We start from the raw sequence: 25,347 nt of genomic DNA, 5'->3' as shown, positions 1-25,347 counted from the left end.
GGGAATGACTATGGGGACACAGCCCATGTCTGCCCTGAAATGCTAGGGATTTAGCCATCTAGGTTCTAATACTGGGTACCTCCCAAATCCTTTCAGAACAGAGAGAGGTCATTGGCAAGAGTAGAGTGAGAAGTGGCAGAGGTGTGATAGGGCTGTGGCCAACTGGGGAGCAAGGGCTTCAGATAAATAGAGAAGAAGGCGACTCTACTGGTTTTCCACAGGAAACTGCTTGAGCCCTGTGAGCAGCAACCCAATGTCCAGGTCTCATGGCTTATCAGGCCACCTGCAGGTGTGCACTGAGGCCAGATACCCAAATGTGTATGAATGTCGCTTAGTAAAGCTACTTATTAGCAGGGGAACCTAGTCCTCTCAACACAGGTCTTACCAGGATCAGGAAGCCCCAAGGAACTCCCTAGAAGGCCATTCTCTAAGCAGAGACCCGGAAATTCCTAGAAAACAAGCTGGGTAGGTTCCAGCTAAGTGGACAGTCCTACCTTAGTCCCAGTGAAGGTTCCTTAGTTCTCCTTGAGGTAGGACAGAAAGCGTTACTACACCAGAGCTTTCTGAACTTTCAGAAGCACAGAACGCTCTCCCGGTTGACTCAGAACTTAAACCAGTCAACAGCCTGTTCTGCTTGTCACACTGATGCTGGGAGCCAGCAGCACTACGGTACAAAAATAGAGAAGGTCTCCTCTGTGCAGACGCCAAGTAGGTACATGCAAGTGAATAAGTTCTTTGGCCTTTCTTCCCCATTGAGCCCCACATCACTCAGAGTCTGCAGCCTATTGGCCATTTAATTTCTCAACAAGGGAAGGTTAGTTCAAGGTGTCTGCAAGCCTAAACTCCATGGTGATGTCTCCAGTGAGGGGGTGAAACTCCACAGCATAGCTGACTGACTGAGGGCCATCCAGAGGAACTCTGGGATCCAGTGTGGTGCTGAAGAAGTACACAGCTTGCTTGCAGTGAGGGTTCCAGGAGCAGTACCCCTGCAGGATGAGTAGCAAAAGGATGGGAAGGGTCCCTGGCACCCAAGTCATCTTTCCAGCCCAGTAACTAACAGTGGGAAGTAACCTGGGCCACCTGGGAGTTACCTGACCTGAAGGGCACAGAACAGGGATACTCAGAGCACAAGGGGAACAAGTAGCTCTAGGGTAGGCACATACTCTGGGCCTGGTGCCCACAGTGCTACCTTGTCTTCCAAAGGACTCATGAGGCCGGTGCTGACTGTGCTGTCTGGAGTCAGATGATATTCCATCCACAGGACAGCCCCATGGCTCTTCCCGGGTCTGCAGAGTACAGAGTCAAACAGTCACACAGACATGGATGAGTCTAATCAAACACATCTTTGTGTTTTCCTGAAACCTCTACCACTCTCCTCCCTCCCAGTCGGGAGTTTATGTACTCCTCACCCATGTTGGTAAAGCCTAGCAGAAAAGGTCAAGCCACAGCAGCCACAGCTCTCAACTCCACACTCCCTACAGCCTAAGCATAGAAACCTCCAAGCACAGCTGCTCCCAGGGCTGACAATGAAGATTCCCTGGGCAGTGGCATTTGCCCTGACCTGGCTGCTTGTCCCTGGTGTAAAAAGCTCTTGGAGCTCTGGGCATATGGCTTCCTTAGGTAGGAGGCAACACTCTACTGTGAAGGGAGCTGGAGCTGGGTGGGGTCTCCCTCACCAATTCTGACCTGCTTTAACTCCCAAGAGAATTCAGGAGGGCCAGTGGATAACCATAGAAACCAAACTCATGTTAGTCTGCAGCTTGATACAACAAGGAGCGGCAGGTAGGGAAGTAAGCAAGGCCCATTCCAGTTCTCCCTGACCAGCACATGTTCAAAGGCTGTGGACTCTCCGTAATGCAAAGGATGGGGCGGGATGGGAGGACACTTCCTGGGCCAAGAGTATGATGCCAAGCTGCTTGTCCTTCACAACTGTGTCATCTCTAAGTCCCTCTACTGTCTTCACCCCACAACTCGCTGTAGCTTCTACTCACCTTCTCAGTTCCATGGAGCCCTCAGCACGCACAGGCTGCTGGGGGATGGGCTGCTGAAAATCAAAGGTCAGAATCTCCCGAGGCTCAGAGAGGCTGCGGCATGGGTACTCCCACAATGGGTGGGGCTCTGCCTCCCTGCTCTCTCGAAAATCCAGGGAGTGCTAGAGGAGAAGAGAACAGATCTGTAGAAACGAACTGCAGCCAGCCAGGAGTACCCTCATTTCTGGGGCCCAGTCCTCCTGTGAAACTGCACTCATAGGGACCAGCATGTTGTCACCTACCACTGGGTACCTGGTAGTAACAACCAGCTTCTCCTTTCCCTGTCCATTCATTAGAAGGTCACTTCACTTCCCCAAGTCCCAGCTTCCCTTTTAAACAACGATGACAATGCCCACTCTTGACATACTCTGAGAATCAAGTATCTTTGTCGGGGGGGGGGGGGGAGTGAGAGAAGGAGGGAATAAAAGGGAGGCATTCACTCACCTCTACTGATACTGCCCACCAAATGGCTCTAGCTGGTCTGTGCATGGCAATGCAGGCCCAAGCAAGGCAAACAGGGCCTATTCCCTCTGCCCTGCTAAACTATTAGATTACAATCCTAAAGCTAGTCACCAAGATCTAGCCCCTTATTTGGTCACTTCTTCCTCCTGAGGCTAACCACCAAGGTCCAGTTATCAAAGTACTGAAGTGCAGCAATCAAAAGTAGTCCTTCTCTGACTATCCCAATTAACATGCCCAATCAAAATTAACCAATTTATCCTAACATGAGGGCTTTCCTTTATAAACTGTCATTTGTCTATGGGCCATATCTGTCTCCTCTCTATCCAGAGGTGGTCCTTTGTCTCTCCAGGGCAAATAGCCCCCTTGTTTCTTTCCCCTCCCCCTCATCCTCTATCTCCTGGCTTTGTTGCCCTTCTGGGACAAATAAATGTCCTTTGTGCTGAGCACTTGGTCTTGGTGATTCCGGTTCTTTCACCCGCTACCACGACACTACCCTGATGGGACACAGAAGCAAGGAAAATGGACAAGTAAATAAGCAAGCCCAGTGCCTGGGAAAAGCACTCGTGCCTATGTGACGACAGACTGTGTGGGCACAAGCAGGATAGGGAAGCTATCTACAGATGGCTCTAGGCAGGAAGCTGGAGGTCAAAAGGCTGGAAGGGGACACAGACACGAGTCAAGCAAAAAGACAAGCAGTGGCCACACCGGGAACTTCAAGAGGATGGGTATGGCCCTTGCATGCAGGAGGGTGGAGTCCTATAAGATATGCATTTTCTTGGACACTGTGTAGAGGAAGGCTGAGGGGGGAGAGGTAGGAAGTCATATAGACCAGAGTGTTTCTGACAAGGCTGGCAGCAGAAACCTGAACTGAAGACGCCCTGGGAACCTGAAGGGGAGGCACAACTGGCAGGGAGGGTGCAGGGTCTAGGTGAGTAGAAGGGCTGAGCACTGGGGAGGCAGAAAAGACAAGGCCTGGTGACACCCAGCAGAGGTGTCTGCCTCTCTAAACTATCTTAGTCCTCTTTTCTTTAATAAGCTCTCTTTACACAGCTCTGCCTCCTAACTAGTTCTTCCAATCCAGACATTAGAGCACGGGGCTATGAATGCGGCTGGTACCATGCACTGATTCTCAGGTTAATGCTCATGGTGGGCCAAACACAATGGCAGCACTGGCCTCACCACCCAAAACAGAAGCTCTCTCTATATACTATTTATGCTGCCCCCATCAGACCTGCCAGAAGTTTATGGCTTTGAGGAAATGTAGGGGAGAAGAGGACTCAGAGCTGTATCCCACTATCTATGCTTTTAATGGCCCTAGAGAGTGCACATCCAGGACTATATGGATGCTAGGCAGGAATATTTTTAGACCCCTGTGCCCTCCACCACAGGGGTTTTGGTTTGGGGTTTTGTTTTGAATTTTTATTTTATGTGTATGGGTGTTTTGTCTGCATGTATGTTTGTTTACCATGGAGACTGGAAGAGAACATCATACTCCTTGGAACTAGAGTTACAGTTGATTGTGAGCCCCCATGTGGGTGCTGGGAATCAAACACCAGTCCTCTGGAAGAACAACCAGTGCTCCTAACCAGTGAGCATCTCTCTAGCCCCTTGTTTTTGGTTGGTTTGTTTTTTAATTTTTAAACAATCGAGGCAGTTCTACTAAGTATCCTGGACTGCTAAACCTTTAATCCTCTCACGTCGACCCCCAGCAGCATCGCAGGCGGCAGGCGAGCCAGTTTTGGTTACCTTGATCATATCATCCATGATGTGCACATCAAAGCCTTCACAGTCGCCACAAGGACTCCGGATTCGCCACAGATCCTATGAAGGAAGAATAGTCCTGTGCTACATCTGGGCTACATGATTACGGGTTAAGAGGGGTGCTGGTCAAAATGACACAAAACTTTAATCCCAGTGCTTGGGAGGCAAAGGTAGGTGGATCACTGGGAACTTGAGGCTGCAGTGAGTTCCAGGCCAAAACTGACTCAAAACAAACCAATAAGCAGAACCATAGGCAGGCAAAGCTTGCTGTTCTATATACCATAGACACAGGGACACCACCGCCCAACCCTGGCCCACGAAAAAGTGACAAAGACCCTGAAGAGCCAGAGTGGTTTGTGTGACAGACGGGTATAAGACTGTGTAAACTAAGAAGACAATCAACCAGAACTATGAGGCCGAGGCTTCTGTGAGCAGTCCTCTAGGAGCCGGGAACACAGCATAAAAGGACAGGAGAGGCCAAAGCACTGTCTAACCAGTCCATCTTCCATGCCCTGCTCCTTGGGCCTGGGAATAAGCAAACTTCCTATAGCCACTCTTTAGTCATGATAGTCACAATTCATATGGAAATTCCATCAGGTAATTAACACAGAAATTAAGTGACAGAGCCACGAGGGTACCACAAATAGAGCCATTCTCATAAAAGGAATATCAAATATGACTCACTCTTCATTTTAGGTTCAAAGCACTTCAAAATCCTTTCAATAAAAAAATGCCTTTTCTAAAATGACTTGGTGACTGTGGCTGTTTTGATGAGAGAATTAAAATGAAGCTTTTCTATTTTTTTGTGCATAAAAAAGAGAAGTCCCCATCTCAGAATGCCCTAACAAACGCAGCCTCTGTTCTCCACAAGAGCACAGCTAGCTGCACAGCATGCCTCCTGAAACACTTAATTTATAGTTTTAATTATTCTGATAAGCCGCAATTGTAAAATGACAACACACAGTCATTTCCATTTCATATGTCAAATTACTGCTCTACAAAAATGTAGCCTTCCTCTATTCCATCCTGCAGCCACTGATGCAGAAAAGAAAGGCCCATCACCAGGGCCCAAGCTGTTCAGTCTGCACCCACCAACTCTGAAGAACACAGCTTCCCCACCCTCCTGTTGCCTACCCTGAACTCCACGACCATGGCGTGCAGTGAGGCAGCCTGGGGCATCACCACAGCTCCAGGCTCCAGGTACTGATCCACAGAGGTACGGACATACCAGAAGTAGAGGTTGTGCCATGGCAGCAGGCTGGTGGTGAAGAAGGGTTCACCCAGGAGCAAAGAGACCTGGCAACCAAAACAGGAAGAAGTCAGGTATCAGGAGTGAGGCTAAGCAGTGAAGGGCAGCTCAGCAATTTCACAGGAACATGCACCAGGCCATTCACTCCTCATCACTCAGCCAACAGATGAGCATGCCGCTGAAGACACAGAGGATTATGGAGTAGAAGGACAACACAGACAAGGGAGAGTGGTCTTTATGGGAAAGAAACGAGAAGTAAGTACACGTAGGGGCTTCAGAAAGGGCTTCTAGAATAGACTCATCCACTCACAGACCGAGCTGTTTCCCCAGTGTACTGTCAGTGCCAGATGAACAACACGTCACCTCACTGCATTAAACCAACGTGGACACAGGCACTGTGGTGCCTGGTGGACTACAGTTCAGCCGGCATTTGTGAATACACAAACAGCTAGACAACTAGGAGTCGGAGAAGCCAGACAAAGGGGCAGAGGCCAAGCATGGGTGTGAGAGCAAAGCCTTCTAGATTTGTCAGGAGAGGATGAGGCCAGGCCAGCAAGACTCCAAATGGCCAAATAGCTAAGCAGGTTCACCTTGCCCTGAAGGCAAGAGGGGCTCCTAACAGCTTTATCAGGGATTCAAAAGATAGAAGACATGTATTTTAAAAAAACCCTTCTGGGGGGCTGGGGTGATGGTTCAGGGGTTAAGAGTGTTGACTGCTCTTCCAGAGGACCCAGGTTCAATTCCAGACACCCACATGGCGGTTCACACCTCTCTGTAATGAAACTCCACGATCCAACACACTCCCACAGATATACACACAATACAGGCAAGACACCAATGTACACAAAATAAAAATAATTATTAAAAAATAAAATAATAAAAAACCCTTCTGAGGACCACGAAGCACGTGCAGAACTCTGCAAGTGGAGATGGAGAGTGGAGGTGTTCTAGGGATGCCACAGCAGTCAGGCCGGAGTGTGGGCGGGAAACTGGGGCGGAGTCTGGAGACTCCCAGGACTCAGTGGACGGGAACCGGAGGACATGCAATGGCACGATGGAAGCCGGACCAGGGTTGGCCCTGAAACCTCCCCGTCCTTCACCTCTACCCCAGCATCGGGAACATCACACGGACGCCTTCTCTCACCATTTCATCATTTCTACCCAATAGGAGCCCGGAGTCTCAAAAAAACAAATAAATAAATAAATAAAATACATGAATAAATAAATCCTTTTTTTTTTTCTTTTTTGAGACAAGAGTTTCTCTGTAACTTTGGAGCCTGTCCTGAAACTCACTCTGTAGACCAGTCTGGCCTCGAACTCACAGAGGTCCACTATCTCTGCTTCCTGAGTGCTGGGACTAAAGGTGTGTGCCACTACCACCCAGGTAAATAAATCTTTAAAACAAAAATGAGAGATGAATAAGAGGAAGAGGAGGAGGAAAACATAACTGTACTTGAATGTTCTAAGTAGCCAAGAAATATCAATAGCACAAATGTTCATCAACTGGCATGGGAAATGTGGTATATACATACAATGGAGTGTTGTACAACAATAGGAAGAGATGAAGCACTGACTTAAGTTATAACTTGAAAACATTATGTTAAATGAAAAAAGTCAGTTACAAAGGATTATACATTGTATAAACTCATTTATTTTACTTGTCCAGAATAGGCAAACCCACAAAGACAGAAAGTAACCTACTCATGGTCTAGGGTTTAGGAGCACATGAGTGTAACCACCAACAAAAAGTGTCTTTTAGGGTAATAAAAATGCCCTAAAATTGACCTAGTGATGGTGGTATACTTTACAAATACACTAAGTCAACCAGCTTAGATGAGTTACTTTAGATGAGTGCTTTGTATACTGTATGAATTAATCTCAAGCTGTCATTTTATAAAAGGCATGAGGGAAAATAGGCAAGAGGCTTGAACAGATATTCAAATATAACTTATAAACATGAGTACATGAAAAGATGCTCAATATCATTAGCTATCATAAAAAATACATATTAGAACCACAACAATATACCAATGTGTTCCCACTGAACTGGCTACACTGAAAAGGAGAGAAACCACAAAATGAACCTCACATACTTTTGGAAAGGCACAACCAGCAACTACGGACAACAGTTCAGCAGCTTCTCAAGAAGCTAAACGCAGCCAGCCACGTGGCACATGCTTTTAATCCCAGCACTCAGGAGGCAGAGGTAGGCAGAGCTCTGTGAGATCAAGATCAACCTAGTCTATATAACCACCCTTTCTCAAAACAAAGAAAAGCCTGCAGAGAGCTGGTGCTTAGTAACCATGTTCCTGGTGAGCAGCTCTGGGGGGTAAAAAGATCTGAGCAAAAAGAACCCTTCAAAGAGGACTTTACTGAAGAGGGAAAGGAGAGGTGGTACACCATGTTCCTTAACCTCAACAAACTGTTCTGCTCTCATCAGAGAGGCACAGGAGCCCAGTGCTATGTTCACTGGGCCTTTATACAAACCCTCACCCACCCTCATAGTAATGAGGTCTCTGTTGGCCAAGCTGCAACAGGAACATCACATAACATTTAGCTAAGGCGACAGGGTGGAGATTAGGTTACCACGGTGTCACTCTGTCCCCACTCACATAAGCCCCAGTGGCTCACCTTCTTACCCTCCAGGTCTGCAGACGTTAGCAACTCAGGCCGTTTCTTGATGATACTAATTTTGTCTTCCAGGTGGTTAGCCTTGAAGATCTTCAAAAGAAAGAATATAAGCATCTTTATGTTCACAAATTGTTTTGGACCTGGGGAAAACAATTACTGAGCAGAAGCTGCATGGCAGAGAGCCTGCTGGTGTGCTTGAGGCCTGGATTCAATCTGCAGCATCATAAAAAGTTAAAACTAACACCTCTCAAAGTTACCTTCCCTGCTGAGTTTTCTGGCCAAGTGGCTCTAGGACACCACTTCATCTGCTTGTGTAAATATCTCTTTGAGCACTTCCTACTGACCATGAAAGAGGTCGTGAACCAACGATATCTCATCATCCAGGACCTATTATAGGTCTTGCAGTTTTGGAAGAGTAAGTTACTCCCAGGAGCAAATCACTTAGTTCTACTTACACAAAGATGCTAATTTCTTATTCTTATGTGAAATGAGAAAAGGCTAAACTTCTTCAACTACAAAAACCAAAAGTAGATAGAGTGCAAACATTTGCTTCTGATTGGACGCCAGAAGTCTGGCAAGGTGGTGCACAACTTTAATCACAGCACTTGGAAGAGAGAGACAGGTAGACCTCTGTGAGTTTGAGGCTAGCTGGTTTACACAGGGAGTTACAGGCCAGCCAAGGCTACATAGTGAGACCCTGTCTCAAAACATACATACAAAAATCCTACTAATTAAACATCTGCCCCAAAGCCAAAAGGCAGATCTCTGAGTAGCAGGTACAGCCAGGAAGCTGGGCTATTTCTACTAGTTCCTGGCTGTGTCCATACTGCAAAGTCACCCATCCCAGACTCAAGAAGGCAGGGCCAACAGTCCCCGCAAGAACTCAGTAACAACCGTCACTTACCCTTTTCATCAGTCTGTAGGAAGCTACAGAACTCTCAACTGTAAACACCTGAAGAGAACACGAGAGACAGACTTAAAGAAGGTAGACACACCCAAGATGAAAACCTGTCAAGAAGACAGTGAAACATGGCCCGGCCTTTCTGCCTCCCTGGGACAGCAGCTCTACTGGGTATTCACTCCGGAAGGTGGCCAGCTCAGAACCCTATGCTGCAGCTACCTGCCAGTGGTAGCCATTACTTGGTTCCTGACCATGAATGGAAACAGTAAAGTTCCTCAGCCCCCAAACCAAGGCCCTTCCACCAACAAAAGCTACATCTGCAAAGGGCTTTGAACACAGAAACTCATGCCTGAATTACACCAGGCCCTAAATCAAGAGTCAACTTTAAAAAAAAAAAAAAGTGAAAAACAACAAAATAGAAAATACAATAAATTTTAAAATGAAGAGAAGAACAACCTTACAGAGATGACAAAAGCATATCCCAGTACCTGCTCTGCCCCAAGGTGATGGGCCAGCACAGAGAGCAGACTGCCATCACTGACACAAAGACAGATGGTACCTGGCATCAGCACCTGTGGGAAAAGAGCAGGATCAGCAGAGGTCACCTTAGTCCAGAGGCTTCCTCCTGACAAGCTACCAGACATGGTATCCTTCCCCCAGCTGCACTCATAGGCTTCATTTTCCTGGTTTTTGTTTTTTATTAATTTTATGCATATGGGTATTTTGCCTTCCTATGGATTTGTAATCCACTGAGGCCAGAAGGGGGCATCAAATTCCTTAGAACTGGAGTCACAAACTGAGTACTAGGGACCAAACTCAGGTCCAAGGGCCCTTACCACTGAGCCGTTTCTCTCCAGATCCTTACATTTCTGAATACAGCAATTCTCATCTTCCTTCCTGCCCCCACACTGCCATGCCTGCCTTCTCAGGCACACAATAACCAGCCATGGCACTCACTCACTCTTCCCACCAGGGCCACGACTAGGAAAGACCCTCCACACCCTGCCAGAAGGCCCAGCTAAAGGCTTACATGGTCCGTGAAGGTGCCCTCTAATCTATGTTAGCTGATCTCTTCCCCATCTGGCCCATGTGCCCTTCAAAGGTAGGGTGCTTTTATGGGTCACAGATCCATTGCAGAGGAACTTATGGCAGCTTGAGGTCTTCTTCCCACAAAATGCATGCAAGTGCAGACATATTTCTGTACACAACTCCCAGGGGTCCAGGAGACTCCTTCTAAATGCCATCTGCGGATTCCAGACTGAACCCAGGTCAGAGGGCGCTACGGTCAGATTTACAGCAGATGGAAACGGGAGAGGTGTAGCTTACGGTGTGATCACCCACACCAGCTTCTGGTGACTACAGAGGTAATGGTATCTAGCACAACAAGTTTGGGCTGGGAAAAGGCTCTCAGGGGAGCTCTCGTGGGAAGAGTGAACACTCAGGGGACCTCTCACAGAGCAGAGAACAAGGAGAGTCTAGAACAAGTTCCCAGGCTCTCCAGGGTCTGCTCCAGATGAGGCCAGTTGGAGATATTGACAGGAAAGACAAAACAAAACTGTAAGAGCAAACCATAAGCACAGCAGTAAGACCTAAGCATAAAGACAGGGACACTTACAGTCCTCAGGGCTTGGGCATACTGGTCAGTTCTGTCCTGATCATTGATCTCTCCAAATCGAGGCCGGTTCCAGAGCAGGTGAGCCTGACAATCACACACAGGGCGCACTTGGTAGACTTTCGCATTCTCGTCAGCACTGAGCAGGGAGGGGAAAAGCCAAACATAAGTGATAACTGGAGAGCACGAGAGCACGGTACAGGGGATGAGAACACCAGAACTAAGCATGGGCCCTGGGAGACACATGCACACTCTACAAGAGTCTAGATGAGTCTGGACACTAGCACATTGGGGGCTATAGAGCCCTGTGATCCCATACTTATCATATATTTGAACAGAACTTACCAATCCATAACAGTTTCTACATATACACAAACACACTGATATTCCCCACTACAAACTTCTGCTTTTTAAATTATTATTATTATTACGGCATGTGTGTTGAGGAGAACCACAGCACAAATGCAGGGGTCAGAGGACAGCTTTGTGGAATGGGCTCTCTCCTTCCACCATGTGGATTTTGGGGATTAAACACAGGTCATCAGCTTTGACTATAAGCACCTTTACCCGCAGAGCCATCTTCCTGGCCCTTGCTCTTATTTCATTCTGTGCTGATATAAATCTATTCATTCAAATCTCTGCAAGGTCTGTCCAACGGAGAGTTTACGTCAGTCCAGACTCTGAGGGCTAGTCCTCCACACCAGCAACAGGCATACCTGGTTTTCTGAAGGCTGTACCAAACACAGTAGTCATCATGGTGGGCAACCAGGCATTGGGGTGAGCCCTGAACAATGGGCTCTTCCTGCGGCAAGAAGTACACACACTGCATCCAGTGGTCCCGCCACTGAAACGAGGAGTAGAGAGCCAGCTTTCACTACGCTGTGACAACAGTGCTTCCAGTTCAAAGGCCCAGAGCCTTTAGTTGACAGACATATGGCATAGACTATAAGTGCCTATTATGGTCCTAAAGATAAAGAAAAAATTCTAACCAGAGAAGTCAGTGTCCCAAAAAGCTTTCTGGATCCCGGCTGACTTTAGAAGACATCACTGGGGGTGGCCTTCTAAGGAAGCTTTAGAAGGGACAAGTGCAGGCTCTGCTCTCTCCTCACAAAGCCGTGCCATCATATTAGGGTTACTATTGCTCTGATTAAAACACCATGACCAGAAACAACCGGCTGCCTGGTGTGGTGGCCCATGCCTTTAGTCCCAACACTCAGGAGGCAAAGGCAGGTAGACCTCTGAGTTTGAGGCCAGTTTGGTCTACAAAAAGAGTTCCAGGACAGCCAGGGCTACACAGAGAAATCCCGTCTTAAAAAACAAAAAGCCGGGCGATGGTGGCGCACGCCTTTAATCCCAGCACTCGGGAGGCAGAGGCAGGTGGATCTCTGTGAGTTCGAGACCAGCCTGGTCTACAGAGCTAGTTCCAGGACAGGCTCCAAAGCCACAGAGAAACCCTGTCTCGAAAAACAAAAAAAAAAAAAATTAAAATAAAACAAACAAACCAAAAAAAAACTTGGGAAGGAAAGGGTTTCTATGGCTAATCCTTCTATATTGCTGTTCATCACTGAAGGAAGTCAGGACAGGAACTCAATCAGGGCAGGAACTTGGAGGCAGAAGCTGATGCAGAGGCCATGGAGAGGTACTACTTACCAGCTTGCTCAGCCTGCTTTTTTATAGAACCCAGGACCAACAGCCCAGGGATTGAACCACTTACAATGGTTGGGGCCTCCCCTATCAGTCATTAAGAAAACACCCTATAGCTGGATATTATGGAGGCGTTTTCTCAATTGAGGTTCCTCCTTTCAGATGACTCTAGCCTGTGTCAAGTTGATATAAAACTAGCCAGCGCAAGCGCCAAAGCTTTCCTTCACCTGCTGGACTATAAGTCATCTTTCATTTGAAGGAAAAATTCTGACTCACAACCAAGGCTGACCTAGTGGCCCAGGGGAACCCTGCTCTAAGAGCCTCTTGGGACATATTCCAAGGCTTTAACATATTTACAGAATTTCCTTCTGTCTTTAAATAGCTTCAAAACACAGAAAGGGGCCGGGGGGTGGTGGCTCATGCCTTTAATCCCAGCACTCGGGAGGCAGAGGCAGGTGGATCTCTGTGAGTTCGAGACCAGCCTGGTCTACAAGAGCTAGTTCCAGGACAGGCTCCAAAACCACAGAGAAACCTTGTCTCGAAAAACCAAAAAAAAAAAAAAAAAAAAAAAAACCACAGAAAGGTCAAATATAATACATAATATATACCTGGATCCTAGACAAGAAAAACAAAAGCTATCAAAGATCTTTGGGAACAATTAAGGAAATTTTATTTTGAACCATGTTAGATGTTATAGAATAGAATACTGTTAATTTTCTCTTAGGTGTGATGATGGTATTTTGATTATGATGAAACTGCTTTACTCTCCTCAGTATCAAAGAGTCAAGAGTTAGATGTTTGTAACTTACTGTCAAATGACTGAGCAAAAACTGGGTGTGCAGTGAGAGAGGAGAGAGAGAGAGAGACAGCAAGTACGGGAAATATTAATAACTAATAAACTGAAGTAAAGGCACTATCAGTGTTCATTTTCACTTATTCTGTGACTCTATAAGTTTTCAAAACAAAAGTTGGGAAAATGGGGGCCAGGGAAGATAGCTTAATCGGGATAGTGACTGCTGCATGGCAAGAAGACCTGAGGTCAAATGCCCAGTATCCATGGGAGAACTGCAAAGCTGGGTGTCTATACCTGGGGGAGGAAGGGGGTAGAGATAGGTGCATCCCTGAGAAGTCTAGCCAAATCAGTGGATTTCAGGTTTAAGAGAGACCCTGTCTAAAAAATGAAGGTGGACAGTGACCTCTGACTCCACACATACATGCACAGGCCCACCTACAGGCACATACGCGTACACCAATACTAACTAACAAGTACACACGCTACCTACACCGTAACTCATACACATACCACACTGCATCACACACACTCAGAAATTTAAATAACAGAGAAAGGTTGTTTGGCTTGCTTCTTTGAATTAAATGAAGCTTTTTGTTGTTGTTGTTTTGTTTGTTTTTTGAGACAGGGTTTTTCTGTGTAGCTTTGGAACTACTGTCCTGAAACTCACTCTGTAGACCAGGCTGGCCTCAAACTCACAGAGATCCACCTGTCTCTGCCTCCTGAGTGCTGTGATTAAAGGCGTGCGCCACCATCACCCACGTCAAGTTTCTTGTTTCTGATTTTTTTAAGAACTAGAATATTCTGAATTGTGAAGCATAATTTACAGTGATTCAGACTGGAGAGTAAACACCCGGAGCGTTATACATGTTAGTCAACTACTCTATCACTAAACTCACTTGAGTCCAAAGTAAACTTTAATAAATTGTGATAGTCCTTATCAAAAACCCTACATATGGGCTGGAGAGATGGCTCAGTGGTTAAGAGCATTGCCTGCTCTTCCGAAGGTCCTGAGTTCAATTCCCGGCAACCACATGGTGGCTCACAACCATCTGTAACGATGTCTGGCGCCCTCTTCTGGCCTGCAGACATACACACAGATAGAATATTGTATACATTATAAATAAGTAAATATTTTTTAAAAAAACCCTACATATAAGGAAAACGAGAAAAAGAAAAGAAGTTATTTTCACATAAATATGTAATATAACAGATTTGTACTAACAAAAGCCCAGAAACAACATAAATGTCCAGTTCAGAAATAGGTTAAATATTTATGAAGAATACTCAAAGACATGAAAAATGACAGACTATAAGCTGGGCGGTGGTGGCACACACCCTTAATATCAGCACTTGGGAGGCAGAAGCAGGAGGATCTCAGTGAGTTTGAGGCCAGCCTGGTCTACAGAGCAAATTCCAGGGCAGCCAGGACTGTAACACAGAGAAAGACTGTCTCAGAAAAAAACAAAAACAAACAAAAAACTATGATACAGCATAAAAATACAACAAGAGACCCAAGAAAGGTAGTTCTTTTCAGTGGTTGGGCCCAATGTAAATTTATATACATCTTGTATTTTAGAAAATATGGCAATAGCATTTGAAAAAAATTAGGAAGAATAACTATCCTAAAAAGTTGGTACCTGAGTTAAATGTCTATATACCTGTAATCCAAGCACTGAGAAAGCTGGGCAAGGAGGAGCATGAGTTGAGACCGGCCTGAGTGACCTTGTGAGTGTGGGTCAACTTGCTATATAGCAAGATCTTCTTTCCAAATAGAAAAAGAAAACAAAACAACAACAACCCGGCTTAATTCTGATGGAGCGACCACCTGTTTATTGCAATTTCCAGGAACCCAGGAAACTAGGCTTTCTCAGACTCCAAGAGCATATGTGCAAATGAAGACAAGGCTTCTTCCAATTGCCTGGGACATAGCTCACCCACTTGGTTCTGAATTTAGCAAAAAGGCAGGCATCTAAGATGTCTATTCAAATACAAAGACTAAAAACTAAAAGTCCAAAAGCCACATATACAGTAAGAAAGGATAAACAGGTTATATTCTCCTTGCTATTCCTTCCTGTACTGGAGGAATTTGTGCTTCCCTAACATCTGCCTCTCCCATAAACCCTAGACAAGGAGGCTTCTGAGTTCTGATGCTAAGAGCTGGTGACAGAACCCAAAGTGAGGCAGGCTAAATGGGATCAAAGTGGGTTTGTGAGTTCATCAGGGAGATTCCTTTAGTATTCAAATTCCTAATATTATAAAAGTCATCAGTGGTTTGGAAAGGACACATGATCGACTGTGAGAAGACATGGGATCCACACCTACCCTTCTACTCCCTGGACACAAGGCCCTGCACCATGGGTATCGCTACAGTTACCTGGCACATCTATATGTAGACTCAAGGGGGAAATACACACTGTAGTTCTCTGAAGACATGCAACTAAAATGTACTAATATTCCACTTTTGAAATTTCACAAACACTACCTATGGGGACCAAGACAGCAGAGGAAGTTGACATGTACTGACTGACCCACAGCTGCCTTAGGTCAAACAATCAGAAAGAGGTACAGTGAGACACTTCCAGGTCTGGCTAGTGACTGCAGCCCCACAGCAGGGAGAGCCTTTGGCCTAGGTAGTAAATCAGGGACCAGAGCACAAGCGCTGCTACATATATTTTCTCCTTGAGCCGACATTATATCCAAGGAGAAAACATTCCAAGCAACTAAGCCAAATGGTGCAGGCCTGTATTCCCAGCTACTAAGGAGGCTCAGGTATGAAGATCTAATGCTCAAGGCCAACCTGGTCAATTTAGTATGATCCTGTCTCAAAAAGTAAAAAGAAGTCGGCCACAATGAGATACACATATATATTTGTAGTCCCAGCACCCAGAAGAGGGAAGCAGGAGGATGAGAGTTCAACATTAGCCTCGGCTACATAGTCTGAGGTCAGCATGGGCTATATGAGATGCTGTGTCAAGCAAACAAAAGCAAAAGGAGGCCTGGCAACTGGAGATAGTGGCACATGCTTCTAACAACAGAAATGAGAGACTGAGACCAGGAGGGTTATTGCCTTTAGTTCAAGGCCAGACCGGGCTTCACAGTAAGAGACTGATGAACAATGAAGGAGTACCTGGGTTTTTTGTTTGTTTTTGTTTCTTTGAGACAAGGTATCCCTGTGTAACAGTCCTGGCTGTTCTAGAACTTGCTTTGTAGACCGGCTAGCCTCTAACTCACCGAGATCCGCCTGCCTCTGCCTCCCAAGGGTTGGGATTAAAGGCGTGCGCCATCATCGCCTGGCTATGAAGGCGTGCTAAAGACACTTGGGTATATCTGTAATGCAGTGGTAGTGTGCCTGCCTAGCACGTGTGAGGCCAAATGTAGAATCCAGTGGTTCTCAACCCAGGGGTCCAACCTTTTCACAGGGGTCACCTAAGACAATCTGCATATCAGAGATTTACATTACTATTCATAACAGCAGCAAAATTAGCTGTGAAGTAGAAATGAAAATAATTTTATGGTTGGGATCACCCTAACATGTAGAACTGTATTAAGGGGTCATAGCACTAGGAAGTCTGAGAACCACTGGTTTAATCCTCATACTCCAAGAAAACAATACTAATATTAATACACTGACCAGTCTGCAATAGAGCCACCTTGTTCACTTAAAGACACAGGATGACTTGAGTCCTTACAGGTGGCCTTTCTGTTGCTCTTTTTCTATTAAATTACAGATATGATGACTATCCTACATGTGAGTCACTCTGCATGTTTGCCTTAAACAAAAGTATTCAGGGTTCCAGTATCTACCATTTTCTACCAGGTTGGACTGAGCTACGCTGTGTTCAATGACTGTTCTGACAGTTTACTCAAGTTTTCCACTGGTGCACCATCAAACTTTCTGAACTGTATTTACTAATAGGTAATTTATTAATAACAGTATTTTATTGCAGTTCATTTATATTTTTTCTTTTATTTCATAGCAGTTTAAAGGTAAAAATGTATCATATGCTAAAGAGTAATCTGGATTTCCATTTTGTGGTTCATATTCCTCTGCTTATTTTCCCTAAACTGGAGAAGGTGGATTTTGAGCCAAAGGAAGTGAAGTTGTAGTTCTCCCTTTCAAGCTGACCTAAACCCTGCGGATTACTGGCTATCCCAGGACAAAGGGGAATAACAGAACTAATTCACCAAGACTTCTGCTGCTCACTGTGGTCACTGGTGTCGACCATGAACTCACCCAGAGAAGAGAGGTCCACTGCACACTGACAGGCTATGCTTTTGCTTTTTCTGTTTATCGAGACAGTGTTTCTCAGTATAACAGCCCTAACTGTCCTAGAACTTATCTTGTGGACCAGGTTGGCCTTAAACTCAGAGATCCTCCTGCCTCTACCTCCAAGTTCTGGGATTAAAGGCATGCACTACCACTGCCTGCATGCTTTCTAATTTTTATTTTTTATTATCATTTTCTTTGTAGCATTCAGGATGTAGTATGGGGACTCATGCATGCTAGGAAAGTGCTCTATCTATCACTGACTTACATCCCTAGTCCCTTGTGCTTGTGTGTGTGCATGTGTGTTTTCCAAAAAGAAAACTACTTCTTTGCCTTTGACTGATACAGTGATCTAGTGGCAACAAAACAAAACAAAACAAAAGTTTCCTGATTTACATGAAATGTGCTTAGCTCCTGCCTCTTACCTGAAGCTCCTGTGGGTCTGTCTGTGCCCAAAAGGGCGCCATAGTACATCTGATCTTCCCCTCAGGGTCCATTTCAATGTCCCACCAGGACAGAACCACCTGCGCTTGGCCAGATGCCAGAGGTACAAACTGCCTGCTATGGCAGGCTGCCGAGCTACTGACTTGCTTGCTGAAGTCCACGCTGTGGAAGAATATTCAGGAACTGAAGCAGAATTTAACTCACACACACCACTGTTCAACTTCTACAACTATAGACCTGACCAGCTAAGGTACTGATGTGGAGTGGATTCAGCTAGGTTTCCATTCCATAAGAGAAATCTGATCAAATCTCTCAAAGCACTGCCACCCCGGGAGGTTCCACGGTACCTGAACATCGGTAGCACATCACTGAGGACAGTAAAGTCAGCAGGTGACACCTGGTTCAGCTGAATGTCATAGACTGAAGGCGCACCAGGACACCTCTCCAATTCTGAGGGAGGGACGATGACCTGCTCTCCAACACTAGTCTGAACACGGACAGGAAACAGCTTGTTCCATGACCACATCCTTCTGGACTCCACCAACTGGGCATAGACAGTTGCTTTGTGAGGCACGGCTTCACAGTGCTCCTGAGTTTATATTAAAACAAACCAACAACAGTCACAGTAAGTCAAATACCCAGTCAAAGGCGTTAGTATTTGTTGTGGAATATCTGTTTGCACTGTAAAGATGTGTCTTTGCCAAGGCACCTTCTGATTGGTTTAATACAGAGCTGAATGGCCAATAGCTAGGCAGGAAGAGGTTAGGCGGGATTTCCAGGAACAAAGAGGACTCTGGGAAGAAGAAAGGCAGAGCTGCCAGTCAGCACAGAGGAAGGAGGATGGGCAGTACAGAGAGATGAGGTGTCAAGTCACTCTATTGAACGTAGATTAAAAATTATGGGTTAATCTGGATAGTGGTGGTGCAAGCCTTTAATCCTACTACTTGGGAGACAGAGGAAGGATCTCCATTAATCTGAGGACAGTCTGGTCTACAAAGCGAGTTCCAGGACTGTTATACAGAGAAAACGTGTCCTGAAAAAAAAAATGTTAATTTAAGGTTATAAAAGCTAGTTAGGAACAAGCCTAAACTATAGGCCAAGATGGGACAGAAAATGCCTTGCTTCAAGTATTTAGCTGATGTAGTAACTTTAAAGCCTTCCTTCCCTGTGTCAGGAGAGTAAACTGTTTCCTGCACTATGTCTTAAAAAAGAGAAAGTACATCATCGATAAAATGATTATTATTTTGAAGACAATGTCTTGTTAAACAGTCTAGGCTAACCTTACAATCCTCTTGACTCAGCCTTGAGTGCTAAAACAATTTACGCTAGTTACCTAAAATTATTGAATATTTCAAAAAAAAACCTACTTATTAACATGAACTACCATACAGACGTGGAAGAGTCTTCCTGACAAGTAGATGCTCTAGTCCCTTGCCTAGCAAAACAGGACAAAACCGCAATGTCCGGCTGCCCACCCTCATCCAGCACTGCTGATCAATCATTCCTCCCACTTGTCAGAGGCACAAAAGTCTTCTTGCCCACAGATCACTAGGAACCAGGAATGTTAAACACACAGGGGCCTCTTCCTGATGGAGGAGATAAAATACAGGTTTTCCTGCACAGAAAGTTGGGAGTGGATATTATTAATGGCCCGATGATCTTGTTGTTACTTGTGGAGGCCGACTTCACCCCTTCTGCTATAGAGACAGACCTCACCTAAACCCTTCAGAACGTTTATCCCAGACTCTCCCTCCCTAGACTTTTATCTCTAGTAGAACTCATCCTTAGGGGGGGTGCCACACCTATTTTATAGCCTGCTCACCTCTATGTTATTGATAGAGACCACATTAGATTTTAGTTACAGCCCCACCCTCATGTGCTTTGCAAAGGAGTTTTTATGTAGTCATACCTTAAGGTATTGTATACCTGGAATTGGAATGATTGTTACCTAGAAATCTTGAATGGGAATGATTATTGAAAAAAAAACCTTTTCCCAAATTGTACTATGTTTTAAATATGCTGACAATGAACCACCTAGCATTAGACTCTTTGAATAATGGGAAGACACCATGATTGGAAGGATATAACATCAATGTAAGTATATGACATTATTTGAAAATTATGGTATTAAACTATCATGATATATCAATGCAAACATATGGCATCATAATTGGAAGGGTATGACATCATAAACAGAAAATGCAGAATATCATGTGAAGAATGTGACATCATAATCAGAAGATTATGACTCTATGAGTAGGAGGTATGACATCATAATTGGAAGAATATGATATCTTCAATGTAAACATGTAATGTCATAATTGGAAGGGTATGACACCATAAATAAAATGGCATGATATAATGACTGTGATACCATATTGGAAGGGTATGATGTAATCATTATAAATATATGACAGCATAATTAGAAAACTATGATATCGGGGTTGGAGAGATGGCTCAGCGGTTAAGAGCATTGCCTGCTCTTCCAAAGGTCCTGAGTTCAATTCCCAGCAACCACATGGTGGCTCACAACCATCTGTAATGAGGTCTGGTGCCCTCTTCTGGCCTGTAGGCATACACACAGACAGAACATTGTATACATAATAAATAAATAAATATTTAAAAGAAAAGAAAACTATGATATCATTATTATCAGGATATGATATCACTGTAAATCATATGTATATGTAGATAGATAGTTAAGGCAGATAGATAGATGTAAATATGTCATAGTTGGAAAGGTATGACACCACAAATATATGGAATATATGGCACCATAATTGGAAGACTATGATATCATAACAGGAAGGATATGACAGCATAAACGTAAATGTATGACATAATTCAGAGTATGACATCATCAATGGGATGGTGTGCCATCATAATTGGAAGGGTACGACATCATCAATGTTAACATATAGCATCACAATTGGAAGAGTATGACACCATAAATGGACGGCATGAGATCACAAATGGCTATGACATCCTTATTGTTGGGACATGGCATTATCAATGTAAATATATATCATAATTGTAAACATGACATCATAATTAGAAAAGTGGGGATCCCCCTCAATTCAGGCTGAGATTTCTCTGGTGGCTGGCTGCTCTGCCTCTCTGATCTTTCAACTTTCACCCTAATATCTGACTTCGGGTTTCTACTGTTAAGACTAATTAGGATTGCACTTCAAATGGATATGCAGCATCAAGTGACAGAACTCTGAGTCTTTGCTCATGGTGAAAATGACCAGACCAGAAGCAGAGACCACCGTGCATGGATAGAATAGCTGACTTATTTTTAAGATGGTGGTACTTCATTCCGCCTTGGTCATGATCCCCTGGCAAACTGTCAGGGTCACGCTTTAGAAAGCCTTCCAGCCATCCTTTTCCAAGTCTAGGTGGTCTCTCAGGCAAGATGCTCCCTGACCACAGATGAAAGAATGGGTTGCATAGTGCCTAATTGAAATCTAGATAGGGGCACGGTTCAGAAAGTCGATGAAATGGCGAGGGAGCGTGCGCTCTGTGTTTGTTGCCTAGAGAGGAAGCCCATCTCCCCACACCCAGAAGGTGCAGAATCACTGGCAGTGTCTCACGTACGTAACAGATGTAGGGCAGCACATCTACTACTTGCCCTTGAAGTTTAAACAAAGAACAGAGACCGTCCTGTGGTGCAGTCCCATACAGACACAAACTTCAAAAAGACATAACTTGCTCTTGGAGAAAACTCAGAACACGTCAACACGCAGTGAGCCCAGCTATCAGTAACAAAGGAGCTCCGTGAATTCTGGTTGGTACAGACGGAGAATAGGATGTCTTCAAGTCCCAGAGTGAGTGGTCATTTGGTCTGGCTATCACCAAAGACCTCAATAGTGAGGGGGCTCAGTCCTACGGGAGGGCAAGTCTCCTTGAAATTGAAAGGGGGAATTTCCCTGGAATACAGAGATAACTATCTCTCTTGTTTACAAATGACAGGGAATCTATGGGAGCATAGATGTTTGTGAGCATGGATGTAACTTTATACGTAGTGTGTTTGTGCTGTGTGTGTATGTTTGTCTGTATATGTATGCTGGAAGAATTATTCTTGTACCTGCATCTTCCACTGATTTTGCACCTTGCCCATGGGGTCCAGTTAAAGAAAAGAGGATGAGGAGAACTTGTTTTCATCCAAGTGAGTAAGGCAGATGCCCATCCCTTCACAGATCATCACCTGCATGGACACCTGCAGGGTTCCCCTCCCTACCTGGCTGTGGTTCTACCTCCCTGTCTAATGGTCCACTTACATCATTCTGTGCCCATCATCAGGCCTGGGAACCCAGCGGTGAAGACGATTTTCACAGCTGGGAATTAAAAGCAAAAGTTTCTCTACCTCAGCCATACTGCCACCTGAGCTAGATGCCTGCCAGGAATCGAAGGGAGACCCAGGATTACGGGGAGATTCTGCAGGGCTGGACTGAGCATGGTAAGCAGTGACTGTGTACAGCAGCTTCAGTCACAACACTCCTGAAGGCTCTGAGCCCCTTACCTGTACAAGATGCCTATGAGCATGCTCATAAGAGGGCAGTGCTCCCTCTCCAATCAGTTCTGTGTCAAACAGCTCTGTGACCAGGATGTTAGCCCGACACGGCAAGTCACCATCTAAAAGCAAGTGAATAGAGTCAGAAACATGCAACAGACTAGGAAATGTGTTTATGACAGACATGTTAAGTACCACGTCAAAAAGCAGAGGTTAAAGAAACGACTCAGTGGAAATAGCAGGTGCTGCTCCTGCAGAAGACCCAAGCTCAGTTCCCAGCACCCATATCAGGCAGTTCAGAACCCCTGCTAACTCCAGCTCCAGGAGATCTGACACCCTCTTCGGGGTTCTGGGAAGTTCTTTAATCAACTACTCTCTAAACCTCTAAAACATAATACTACTGCTACAACTCTATAATTTTTAATGAGCCAACAGACCTTGGAAAGAGCTATTTATCATGGAGAATTAACTGTAAACATTTCTAATGGCTCACGAATTACATTAGATAAAACTCACTCATCTTCCCTCTACAGAGGACAAATTTCACAGCTGACAATGAAAAAGAGACACACTGAAGTAGTTTAGAGAGGTTGAGTGCAGAACAAGGCCTGAGCGTGGAGTCCTATAGACAAGGACTGGATACCACTTCTAGCCTGGAGGGCTGGGTTCTAACCATCAAGTAGTAGTCTCGACTGTGAAACGAGGAGCAGAACGAAGGCTAGAAAAGTGCCTTTCCTATGACACACACATGGGCTCCATGTGCCCATTTTATTTACACATCTAGTAAAGAAGTGGAAGTTAAAAGCAAACTCTATCTCCTGGGTTAGAAACAGTAACATTCTCTTAAATATATTAAATTCCAGATGGAACACACTGTCCCACCTTGACCCACGCCACTCCTACACCCTTGCAAGCCTCCGCCTTAGTCGACAACTCCTGCCACACTTCACAGAGAGGAGCATCATGATCAGGTGTAGGACTGCCCTATTCACCATTCCTCAAGACAAGAACTATGTCTTACAACCAGTAGGAAGAGTCAGCAAACACCAGGTGAATTCTTGACTCTTCCCTGTCAATCATCATCAAACCTTGCCAATTCTACCTCCTAAATAAAGTTTAAGGTGATTATGAGACTCAAAATGTTTTACCATTCAAGTCTGTTTCATTAAAATAAAAACAAAGCTTTATGACCCAGTGGATTTTAATAACTACTTCTTAGAGCTTGTTATTTATCAACTGAGTGTGAATTTAGGAGGGGTACAGAGGAGCCTGAAGAAGGGCAATCGCCCCAGGTGTGTGCTAACTTATCACATGAATGCAGTGGGTACTTGAACAACTGTCGCCACACACACTCAGGGTAACCCATCTGAGGAACAGGTTCCAAACTCAGACGCTAATTTTAAGGCCTCAGAACAGATCCTTGGGAAACTCACATTTGGAATTAGAAGGAAAGTAATAAAGTAACAAAGGTATAACCCTAACATTCAATAGACCATACATAGTAAGTACCAGGCTAGCCAAGACTACAGAACAGATCCTTTCTCAAAAACAAAATCAAGAGAAGTGAAAAAGGAGAACCAAAATTAGGAAACATCACTGGGAACTGGAAAGGGTTTCAGGAAGGATGGAATGCTGAAGCACCAACACTGTGGCGTCTGGAGAGGGGAGACAGAGAAGACTTCTGACTTGGCAATGCGGAGGCCATTTGTGGTGGACATAGCAGTGCACACTTGTAGTCCCACCACCTGGGAGGCAGAAGCAGGAGGCCAATGTGTTTGAGGCTAACCTGAGCTACATAAAGAGAATCTTTCTCAACAAAACAAAATAAAACAAAAACCTTGGAAAGCTACCTGTTAAGATGGGTGACAGGTACTGGGCAGTGACGGCACAGCCTTTAAACCCAGCACTCAGGAGACAGGCAGGGGGCTCTCTATGAGTCTGAGGCCAGCCTGGTCTACAGAGTGAGTTCCAGAACAGCCAGGGCTACACAGAGAAACCCTGCCTCTTAAAACAAAACAAATAAACAAGTGGAGGGAGAGAGAGAGGGAGAGAGAGAGATGGAGGGAGGGAAGGAGGGAGGGAGGGAGGGAGGGAGGGAGGGAGGGAGGGAGGGAGGGAGGAGAAAAGGGTACTGGCTTTTCAAGTGGGGTCTGCTGTCTTTGTTGAGCCTGGTGTGGTGGTGCACACATCTACCCCGAGCACTGAGGACACAGCAGCAGGTGGATCTCTGTGAGTTTGAGACCAGCACAGAAGAGCACACCCCATACACAATTTCATTTGAAATTTCCTTGAAATTCTAGAAAAAAAAAAAATGACCTAATTTAATTGAAAGAAAGGGTATCCGTGAGTGCCCAGGGTCATGAGGAATTTTTTGAGCAAGAAAGAAATAATCTATTGTGTTGATTATGACCATGGTTACAAGTATCCCTCAATTTGCCAAAATTCACCCAACAATCATATATTCACATTGTTTTAGGGTCTTGTTATGTAGTCCAAGTTAGCCTCAAATTCACGATCCTCTTAAGTGTTAGGATTATAAGCATGAACCATAATATTGGGCTCTACACTATATTCTTGAAGTATATATGCATTGATATTCAATCAATGTATATTCAATCATTAATGATTCATTACCTAATGATGGTAATGGCAAAATTAAACTTAAAATTAAATACTGACTTTAAGTAGATCCTTCAATCCTAACTGTCTATTAACTTCAAGATCTGACACAGACATATATATAGGCAAAACAACAATGCTCATTCTGTGTGGGAAGTCCTTCTGTACATGTGTTCCATTTATGGTTAATAAATAAAGAAGCTGCTATTGGCCAATGGCTTAGCAGAATATAGCCAGTCTGAAAAAGATACATAAAGACAGTAAGGCAGGGTCAGGGAGAAACCAAGTAGCTGCCAGCCAGAACCTTGTCGGTAGGACACTAGAATCATGGTAAAATATAATAGAAATGGGTTAGTTTAAGATGTAAGAACTAGTTAGAAACATGCTTAAGCTATTGGCCAAACAGTATTGCAAATAATAA

The 25,347-nt window shown here is 44.8% G+C and overlaps 1 protein-coding gene across 5 annotated transcripts in view; it reads right to left on the bottom strand.

Moving 5' to 3' along the window:
* Prmt7 (protein arginine methyltransferase 7) overlaps window positions 1-25,347 on the bottom strand; it is an 86,925-nt gene that overhangs the window by 5,669 nt on the left and 55,909 nt on the right. For 3 of the 5 annotated variants that reach the window (XM_057753297.1, XM_057753296.1, XM_057753298.1), the window contains exons 6-18: window positions 22,317-22,429; window positions 18,142-18,383; window positions 17,776-17,956; window positions 11,363-11,490; window positions 10,650-10,785; window positions 9,523-9,606; window positions 9,038-9,085; window positions 8,134-8,223; window positions 5,388-5,549; window positions 4,239-4,313; window positions 1,992-2,152; window positions 1,190-1,286; window positions 27-986 (exon numbers count right to left, since the gene is read on the bottom strand). In XM_057753297.1, the coding sequence (XP_057609280.1) occupies window positions 816-986; window positions 1,190-1,286; window positions 1,992-2,152; window positions 4,239-4,313; window positions 5,388-5,549; window positions 8,134-8,223; window positions 9,038-9,085; window positions 9,523-9,606; window positions 10,650-10,785; window positions 11,363-11,490; window positions 17,776-17,956; window positions 18,142-18,383; window positions 22,317-22,429 (1,688 nt within the window). In that variant the 3' untranslated portion in view covers window positions 27-815. Of the gene's footprint in view, window positions 1-26; window positions 987-1,189; window positions 1,287-1,991; window positions 2,153-4,238; window positions 4,314-5,387; window positions 5,550-8,133; window positions 8,224-9,037; window positions 9,086-9,522; window positions 9,607-10,649; window positions 10,786-11,362; window positions 11,491-17,775; window positions 17,957-18,141; window positions 18,384-22,316; window positions 22,430-25,347 lie in introns of those variants that run through there. The other 2 variants (XR_009055723.1, XM_057753299.1) reach the window with 2 other exon arrangements.

Source organism: Chionomys nivalis, chromosome 21, assembly GCF_950005125.1.
Source record: "Chionomys nivalis chromosome 21, mChiNiv1.1, whole genome shotgun sequence".
Taxonomy (NCBI): Eukaryota; Metazoa; Chordata; class Mammalia; order Rodentia; family Cricetidae; genus Chionomys; species Chionomys nivalis.
Note: the sequence above shows the minus strand (reverse complement) of the source record. Positions and strands in the feature narration are given on the sequence as shown.